This window comes from Lotus japonicus, chromosome 2, assembly GCF_012489685.1.
Source record: "Lotus japonicus ecotype B-129 chromosome 2, LjGifu_v1.2".
Classification (NCBI taxonomy): Eukaryota; Viridiplantae; Streptophyta; class Magnoliopsida; order Fabales; family Fabaceae; genus Lotus; species Lotus japonicus.
Window position 1 is genome coordinate 13,608,519 of NC_080042.1, and position 9,002 is coordinate 13,617,520.

The 9,002-nt window shown below is 37.5% G+C and overlaps 1 protein-coding gene and 1 long non-coding RNA gene across 7 annotated transcripts; one reads left to right on the forward strand and one right to left on the reverse strand.

The window, feature by feature from the left end:
- Positions 1-203: 203 nt before the first annotated feature.
- LOC130737636 (uncharacterized) lies at positions 204-5,441 on the forward strand. The gene is made up of 3 exons (XR_009018827.1): positions 204-876; positions 2,555-2,677; positions 3,956-5,441. It is a non-coding gene; the product is annotated as an uncharacterized LOC130737636 (long non-coding RNA).
- A 77-nt stretch (positions 5,442-5,518) lies between these two features.
- Positions 5,519-8,269, reverse strand: LOC130737634 (60S ribosomal protein L9-like). 6 transcript variants are annotated; one of them, XR_009018825.1, is made up of 9 exons: positions 8,253-8,269; positions 7,794-7,873; positions 7,452-7,515; positions 7,151-7,360; positions 6,791-6,913; positions 6,597-6,665; positions 6,330-6,448; positions 5,781-5,847; positions 5,519-5,635 (listed from the first exon to the last, which is right to left on the reverse strand). XR_009018825.1 is itself a non-coding variant. In XM_057589451.1 (6 exons), the coding sequence occupies exons 3-6, from the start codon at positions 7,175-7,177 to the stop codon at positions 5,800-5,802; spliced, it is 267 nt and encodes an 88-aa protein (XP_057445434.1). In that variant the 5' UTR covers positions 7,178-7,360; positions 7,452-7,515; positions 7,794-7,873; the 3' UTR covers positions 5,519-5,799. The 6 variants fall into 6 exon arrangements, 1 of the variants encoding a protein (XP_057445434.1); XR_009018826.1 differs by having other exon boundaries at positions 5,519-5,847; positions 6,330-6,444; XR_009018823.1 differs by having other exon boundaries at positions 5,519-5,847.
- Positions 8,270-9,002: the final 733 nt, after the last annotated feature.

Below are 9,002 nucleotides of genomic sequence, written 5' to 3' on the forward strand. Positions count from 1 at the left end.
TTATACGCATAATATGACGACGTCATATTTATTCTAATTGTCTCACAGTTATTCTTTAGCTCAGTTTCTACTTCTTTCTTGGTCTATGAATCATTTTATTTTGCTCAAAGTGATTCAAATTTATATTTTATCATTTCATAGAGTTCCTCATAATTTTTGGGATAATAATATATCACCCTTATATTTTTATCTTAACTCTATGAGCTAAATCATTCAGTGTCTAAATCAATTCGTACCGGTTTTAAAAAAATATATATCTTCTCAAAATATAATTAGAAAATATCTCACCATCCTTATCCCTCCATCCACCTCATCCTCGACTCACTCTCATTTCTCTCTTCCTCACTATTTCTTTTTCTTCCTTCACGTTTTCTTTCCTTCTTCAGCAGACCCATTTCTGCTCTTTCTTCCTTTCTTCTCCTTTTCTTCTTCTTTTCTTTCTTTGTTACCTACTTTATCTCCTTCTTTTATTTGCTGCAACAACTCCCCACCGTTCCTCTTTCTCTTTTGATCAGCATCTCCACATCCTTTTCTTCTCCATGGACAACCAGTCCATGAGCCACCACCTCTACTCTCCCTCTTGCAACCGCTGATCACACCATCACTATCACCATGATTCTTCTCCTTTCTAATTTGCAGCAACAAACATGGCACCACCACCAATATGAAAGCCACACACACCCCTCCTCATCACATATTTGCTCCATCTTCTAACCACCACCGTTCCTTGCTCTCCATGGAGCCTAACAATCCACCATCTTTGTTCTCCTTCTTCTGGTTTTGAATGGAGACCCCCATGAAAGGACCCAAGCACCACCACCGTGAGCTCCACCACGCAGAGGACGCCACCGGCACATCATCTTCTCATTTTCCTTGGTAAAAGCCTTAATTTCTTGATTAGTATGTTTGTATATTTGATTTCTAAATTTATCTGGGGTTTAGATGAATCAAAATGGTTTGAGATAGTGTTATGGTGCTGAGAACATGTTGGAAATTTCAAAACCACGTTCTGTTATGAAGTCCGTCACAAACATCAGTTTTTCCGTCACAAAGCTCTGTTTTTCCGTCACTAACAGAACCTGCAGGGGACAATTCCCTGTTTCGGTTCTCCAACTTGTAAATTGCATAACTCTCTCATCTTTTATCCGTTTTAGGTGTATGATCAATTTTTAGAAAGCCCCAAGAGTCTACTTTAATATAAAACACATTTGAAACTCTTTCTACTGCTAATTGGCTGAAGAAAATATATATTTCTAATGTAATATGTTTTACTAATCTCTTTACGAAGGTTGAGTGGTTGAGTAGAGTTTTATGTTAATGTATTAAGTTTTCTAAAAAGTTGTTTCCTTTGAGTTAAGTGGTTTTGGGGGTTTTAAGGATTTTGTTTTAAGCCTTAATGTGCTTGAAAAGCTTTTGCGAAAAGTTTTGAAAGTCGAACAAGTTGTCGGAGTGTTAGGGAATAAGCGTATTGATACTATCTCGCTAGTCGATGGATGCTTAGGAATAACAAGATTGGATAGAGTTAGAGCAATTAAGTTTGGATTTCCGAGTGAGGAATTAGACTCCGAAAGGTATTAATTAGAATGGATTACGTTATGATTGCAATCTTGATGTTGGAAGATGACTTAGGATTGAATCTTGAATTCCAAGAAGTCTATGAGCTTTACTATAAATACTTGGTTCTAGAAGGTCTAGATTTGAAACTTTGGAAGTTCAAGGACTTAGAAGTGATTAAGGGATTGATTGAGGACTAGAAGTTATTTCTTAGAGATTGATGACTTATCTATAAGTTGGGATTTTTGTAGAACCAAAGTGGAGTTTCGAAGAAACTAGGGTTGTGTGTCTAATGAGATATCGCGAGTTTAAGTTTAAGAGAAATGATTCGATCGTTTTGAAGGAGCTTATGAGTCATGAATAAGTACATAATCATTAGATAAGAAGAGTTGTTTGCCTTGGAAGTTAACTATGGTTTATGGATTACTTGATAAGAGTTAGTGGTTTTGATAAGAATTGATAATGATACAACGTTGGCTTGAGGAATAGATCGTGAGAGCGAGTTGAGACATTAAGTTGTTGTAGGTGACTTGATAAGTAAGTATTGAGGATAAAGAGGATTATGGAATAGAAAACGGGAAGAGATTACTTAAGGAGGATGATAGGAGAATGCTATTGCAGATGTTGTGTTAATTGCTTTAACGGGAAGTGGTGTGTAGTATTGCGAAAATACCTCAATGAGTATCCTATTAGAGACTGAGATCTCTAAGGAAAATGAGAGGAGTAAGTACTAGTAATGTGTACTTATCTATTTTGACAAGCATATGAGTATTTGGTTTTAAAGTTGATTTACTAAGTCATAAGATTTTGAAGCTTTGTTATTGCTTTGTTGTCATTATGATGACTTATCTTAATTTCTGAGGTTGATCTTGATGGTTTATAACCATTAAGGAGATTGAGTTAAACTTGTGATTTCGTCGAGTCAATTGCTTGAGAGTGTAGCTTTAGACTTGGAAAGTAGGTAGCTCAATTAGTGATTATGTTATGTGTACTTATGAAGGGTATGAATAACGGAAGCGCTTGACGACGAAGCCAAAGAACAGACGGAAGTGAGCCAACACGGGAAAGCAAAGATATGACTGGATTTGATTTGAGTCGCAACTTAGTAAGGAAAGCGCCTAAGGTTAGGGCAACTTAAATATTTAGCTATGATTGCATGATAGGCGTCGATAAATTCGACTTATGCTTTATCTGATGTTGGTTATGATGATGAGTTGATGTTATGATGCTTTTCCATAACTTGTGATGTTGTGCTTTTGTTGGATTGAGCGTTTTGACGCAGCTTCGGAGTGGAGATTCATTGATCTGGTGATCTTTGATATTTTAGGTTGGATGAACAACCCTAGGCAAGTCCAAATGTGGGGTTTGAGACTTAGCCATATGTTGGAATTCTTAGACTTTCCCCGGGAAATGTATTTTGGGTGGTTGATCTTTGAAAACTTAGAATGATAGAGCTTTGAAAAACTAAAGACTTGGGAAACTTAGACTTTGAGAAATAAACTCATAACTTGACTAATTTGAATTGAAACAATTTTTATTAACGTTTAAGCATAGGAGAACTGAAGGGGAAAACATTTACGAAAGACGGGGAAAAGTCGACCTTTGTTGTGGGTTTGGAGAGTTATCGGAATTGGGGAAAGCCACTAAGGTGAGCTATGGTGATGATTGAAGTCACCGAGTACTTTAGTACTCTTGGGGAGTGTTGTGGAGCCGTGTTGTATTGACCGACACCTAGTGCTCTTGTTGTTTGGGCTGTGTTGTATTGACCGACACTAGACCCTTGTGTTTTCTTGTTGGAGTTGTGTTGTATTGACCGACACTTACTCCGAGTTGTGTTGTATTGACCGACACTAACTCATGGGTTTGTTGAGATTGGGTTGTGAGCTAGACACTTTCGTGGTAAGGACGATTCGTTGTTTGGCTAACCACGTTGCATTCAATCGGGTGAATAACGGGAATGGTTCACCTGTGCATATCATGGTGAATAACGGGAATGGTTCACCTTGCATTAATGATGAATAACGGGAATGGTTCATCATTCGGTGAATAACGGGAATGGTTCACCAAGGATGAATAACGGGAATGGTTCATCCAGGATGGATAACGGGAATGGTCCATCCATAGTGAAAATGCTTCACTTGTGGCGAACGGGAACGCGTCACAAATCCGGATTCATATTGTGCATTTCACGCATACATTCATGCTGACTGAGACTGTGTGCTGTTTGTTTATTGAAGCAATGTTAGAGCCATAACATGCTAGGATTACTTATATGCTTATATAACAACTTATATATATACCCTGTCACATGTTGTGTGTATATGTACTTATTGCTGTGAGTTGACCCTAGCGCCTTGGCTTTGTTTGTATGTTTGTGTTTGGGCGGTCGGCCTGCTGCCAGACGACGAAAGGAGGTGATGTGAGCAGATGCTACTCCACGTGGAAGATCTATAGAAGACTCGAAGAATAGAGTCGGGTGTAGGGCTAGAGCCTTTGGGTAGAAAAGCTTACCGTTATTGGTTTAAGCTTGCAGGATCATTTTATGATTTGTATTTAAGGTTTCGGGTAGGTTCCCGTGCATTGCTTTCCTATGGTTACTCAGTGTGGAAATCATAGGGAGTATATCGGATTTATGGAGTCATTGCATAGTGAGTCCGTTGTTGGATCTTAGTTTATTTGTCATGTACTTTATGCTGTGCCTTGATCGAGGCCAGATGTACATTATTTACGGTTGGGAGTATGCATTACATATTTTAGAAACACTTCGAAAAGGAAAAAAAAATAAATACTCACATTTATAAATCCCTTTTGGAAAAGATTGCATATTTACTTTAACATGTTACTACCGTGGCACCCGAAAATCGGGGTGTTACATTGTGGTATCAGAGCTTTGGTTGCGATAACCAGAGCTTGTTGGGGAATAGGTCTTCTGTGCTAGGTTGTGTGAACTCTGTAATCGATCAATTGGGTGTTGGTCGATTGACTGAGTGTTACTTTATAGATCGTTTGAATTGTTTCCTAAGGAAACAATGTGTAGTTATTAGGGCATCATTTGAGGGTTGCTTGCTGAGGGCAATCCTGTTGACGGCTTGTTTTCTTTCTTTAGCGTAGTAGAAAGCTTCTTGCTTGCTATCACTGCTTTGAGCACTGACTGCTTGCTTTGACTTGGTGGTTACTGCTTCCACCAAGACTTTAACCGTTATTGTTAGTTCCTGCACTATCATGTGGTATTTCAAGTAGAGATTGCTATTCTTCTGATAGTAATAGGGTATAAGTATGAGACTCATTCCTTCGACCGTTGTTTGTATTTAAGTATAGAAGTTATATAGGGTTTAGAGAATTTCATTAAGCCTTGAAGTTTGTCTTAGACTGGTATAAGCTAGTAAGGAGAGATAGAAGCTAAGAATGAATCCTAATGAGACGTTGTATGAATTCCAGGAATTAAGGTTGTGTCTTTTTCAAGACAAAATTGTTAGAGATTGAATAGATTAAGAGATGATCTAAGATTAGACACTACTACAAAAAGTACTTTTCACATCGGGCGAAAAGTACTTTTCACATCGGGTATACAACCGATGTAAACAAAGGTGATGTGGTATGTCCCCACCTTTTCACATCGGGTACACAGCCGATGTGAAAACTACACATTTCACATCGGTTAATGCCGCAACCGATGTTAAAAGTATGTTTAGTAATTTCTTTTTCAAATCTGCACGTGTATTTCACATCGGTGGAATCAAATACCCGATGTGAAAACTACACATTTCACATCGGTTTATGCCGCAACCGATGTGAAAAGTATGTTTAGTCATTTCTTTTTCAAATCTCCACATGTATTTCACATCGGTGGAATCAAATCCCCGATGTGAAAACTACACATTTCACATCGGTTTATGCCAAAACCGATGTGAAAAGTCTTTTTTTTTTTAAAAAAAAAAACAAAACCAGTTATGTTTGGAATCAATTAAAAAGTCATACCTAGCACATTTTCCATTCAGAAATAGCTCATATAATTAGCTCATAACTAATTTAACTTTCCAAAGTTCCAGTTACAGAAAGTGAAGTAGCACACACTGTTAACCTAACATAGAAGGAAATGAGAGAAAGTGGATGAATATTATTTTCATTAGTACATTGCACTAACTATCTCTCAACCAGTATAACTAGCTCATTCATTACATAATGAATCTGATGAACAAAAACTGCAAGTATAGATAAACACATACCCTTAATTTAGACTTTCTACTAAATACATGCTCCAATCTTTTTCCCCATAACGATCTTTTTCACCACCTACATATGGAAGAATATAAGAATAAAGATGAGGGAGAAATAGAGAACTAAATCAACAAACTTCAGCTTTCTCATTTATTTACAATTGATCCATTGCAAACTTAACTTTTCTACATAGATGTAGGTTAAACAATTGAAAATTAAAAACAGGAGTTAAATCAGGATGTCTAAAAGAGAATAAAAAATTGAAAAGCAAGAAGCAGCTAACACTGAAATTGTTAAATGACAGAAAAATGAAAAGCCAAATACAAAATGATGCAGGTAAACAGTTAAGGCGTGAGGGATGTGAATTTCTAAAATGACAATTGAGGCCTGCAACAATAAAAAAACTCAGATCATGCTTTTATGGACATGGATGAGGCTCTGTGAATTTTATGAGCAAACGATGATTATGAAACTTTGGTAATCAGAATTAGCAGCATGAAGGAGTGCTTATTTTTGCAAATAAAAAAAAAGAGAAAAGATTTGGGTAAATGTGAGACCTCATAAAATAATCTGGCCAGAGACAGTCACCGATGTGGAAGAGGAATCAATATCAATATAGCTAAACTCTTTTCAAATAACCACCACTTTTATCTCTCTTCAAAAAATCATTCTCTAGCTAGGAAAAAAGTAAGGAATTCAAAATGAGCAGTTAAACAAACAAGCAAATTAGAAATTAAGATCACTGAAAATGAATATTACTATCTATCATATATTACAATCTTTACGGAAATCATCAATGAACTTAAAGGGTGATAAAAAAGTACCTTCTTTATTAATGCGGTCCCCTTCTCACTAACATAAATACCATCAAGAAACTTCCTGATATCCTTGTTCTTAACATGGAATTTATGTAACAAAAACAACAAAATAACCAAAATTAAAATCCAAGCAAGACAAAAATTAGACAACAACAAAGTCAGGCATTAGCATGTATCCATAGAATGAAAAAAAATTGTACCTGATTGATAAGGGCACATGACCTAGAAACAAGCTCAATGTCATTTCCATCGAAAACCAACTCATCCTTCACCTTCTCAGATCGCACAATGGAAACTCCATCAAGCATATCCACTTTCCTCACCTAATCACACAATGACAAAATCCATAGTTCAATTAATCAACAAGAAAAATCAGACTTGAATTACCCAACTAAACGAACAAACGAATGCAAAATTAAATTACTTGAAAAAAAGCACATTATTGACACAAATGCACAGTTCAAAGTTAATAAAAAATAAAAAATGGTCAGCACTTAACCAGTTAAACAAACAAGCAAATGAGAAACTAAGATGACTGAAAATGAACATTGTTATCTGACCCATATACCAATCTTAACGAAAATCATCAAAGGAGTTGAACATAGGGTTTAGGGTGAACGAAAAGTAGAAAGCTATGGATCTTGATGCCAAAATTCATTTTTCTAGTAGTGCACACTCCAGAATTCCCCATTGAAGTCGCCAATTAGTGCACCTTCATGCAAGTTGTTATCTTTAGCATGACTGCGTGCAGTGGAAGTGAGATATATTCCCTGAAAGCCCTAACTTAGATTAGTAAAGATACAAGAGGCTAATGACAATTTGAAGAAAATATAGAACTTAGACATGTTTCCATGTATGTACCTGTCCAACCAACATTATAGAAGCAAAAAACCCAAGAAACAAAGAGGACGGAACCAGTGTATAACTGCAGGATGAATAACACAATGAGGATAATTGAATTTTGATAACTAGAAACTATAGGTATAGGAAGTACAGCTCAAAAAATTGAAAACTGTGTTAATGGTCAATCTGTTCCCTAAAAGATTTTGCCGCTAGTAAGTATGTCTTTGGAAGAAGAAAATACTTGCAAAGTTGCAAGTCCCTGAACATATAAAACATCAGTCAAGTTACAGAAGTTTAAGTTGATTGTAGTGACTAAATTGAGTGACCGTTTAAACATTCAGGAACTTTCAAATATATTACCTTGACCTTCTTAGTGGCAAAATCATTCGAGGCGTGATCTGTATAAAAAGAGAAGCTTCTGTATTTCTTAGTGACAAGACCTGCTATTGAATCACATATGAGCAAGACAGCCAGTGAGCATGAACTTGACAATACAAATGCAGATTGCAGAAATTATTGATCACACTAGTATAGGGGAAATGCTTCACGTTACACAAGAATACAACCCTAGATAAATAGTAGATACTCTCAAATGTGCACAAACATTTTCATGCCAAGCTACAAAGGAAGTTCTCAACTGGGAGTTTGCAATGCCAACAACGAGGGTTTATAGTAAGTCATGGATTAGAACATGTTTAAAACATAACATAAACTCCCAAAATATCCTTATTTCAACAAAGAAAGAAAATATTGAAAACCCACAATCCAAAATTGTTTTTCCTCTAGGAATGCAAAGAGCAGAATTGAAAATACAAGCACCTTTTGAAGTAGGTAGGTCCTTGTCGTCCTTTCTGTAATACTCCCTAATGGAGACCAGTGTTTTCCCTCTGAAATCCTGAATCGTCACCTTCCTCTTCTCTGAAAGCTGAAACAACCCACCAAAACAAACAGGAAAACAATCAAATTTCTTCAACCTAAGCAACCATTGCTTCAAAAAATAACCAGAGTGTGAAGATGAAACAGACCTTGCAGATGATGAGATCGCCATCGTCATCGAACTCCTTGTCCTGGGTAACTCCTTGTTGTTCTTCATCTAGCTGTTGCCGCTTCTCTTCGAGAAAAGCTTGCACGATCTGCTTGACGAAGGCTTTGAAGGGAGGGAGAGAGAGGTCGAGGCCTGGAGTGTCAAACAGAGCTCCAGAAACCGAAACCGAAGACGCCGCGCCAGAGATAGAGTTCGATCTGGTGAGGTTTCAAGCTTAGAGCGCAAGATATTTGTTTTCGTAATGAGAGGAAGAAAGGGTTGTGTCGAATTCACAAGGTCCTTGAAGGAAGCTAACAACAAGGTCCTGAACGAAGCTAACAACTCGCCGCTGAACGAAGCTAACAACAAGGTCCTTGAAGGCAGTGAGAGCGAAGGCAGTGAGAGCGAAGGCAGCGAGAGCGAAGGCAGCGAGAGCGGCGACAGCGAGGACCGGCGACAGCGAGAGCGGCGGCAGCGAGGACCGGTGACAGCGAGAGCGGTGAGTAGTGGCGGTGAGGCGACGATGCGAATGCAGCGAGAGCGGT

Excerpts from the sequence above, each read along its gene's own strand:
- LOC130737634 (XM_057589451.1), bottom strand. The coding sequence starts at position 7,177 with ATGATTTTCGTTAAGATTGGTATATGG. Across the intron at positions 6,666-6,790 it reads CATGTGCCCTTATCAATCAG|AACAAGGATATCAGGAAGTT; the intron begins GTACAATTTTTT and ends TTCCATGTTAAG. Across the intron at positions 5,848-6,596 it reads GGACCGCATTAATAAAGAAG|GTGGTGAAAAAGATCGTTAT; the intron begins GTACTTTTTTAT and ends TTCCATATGTAG.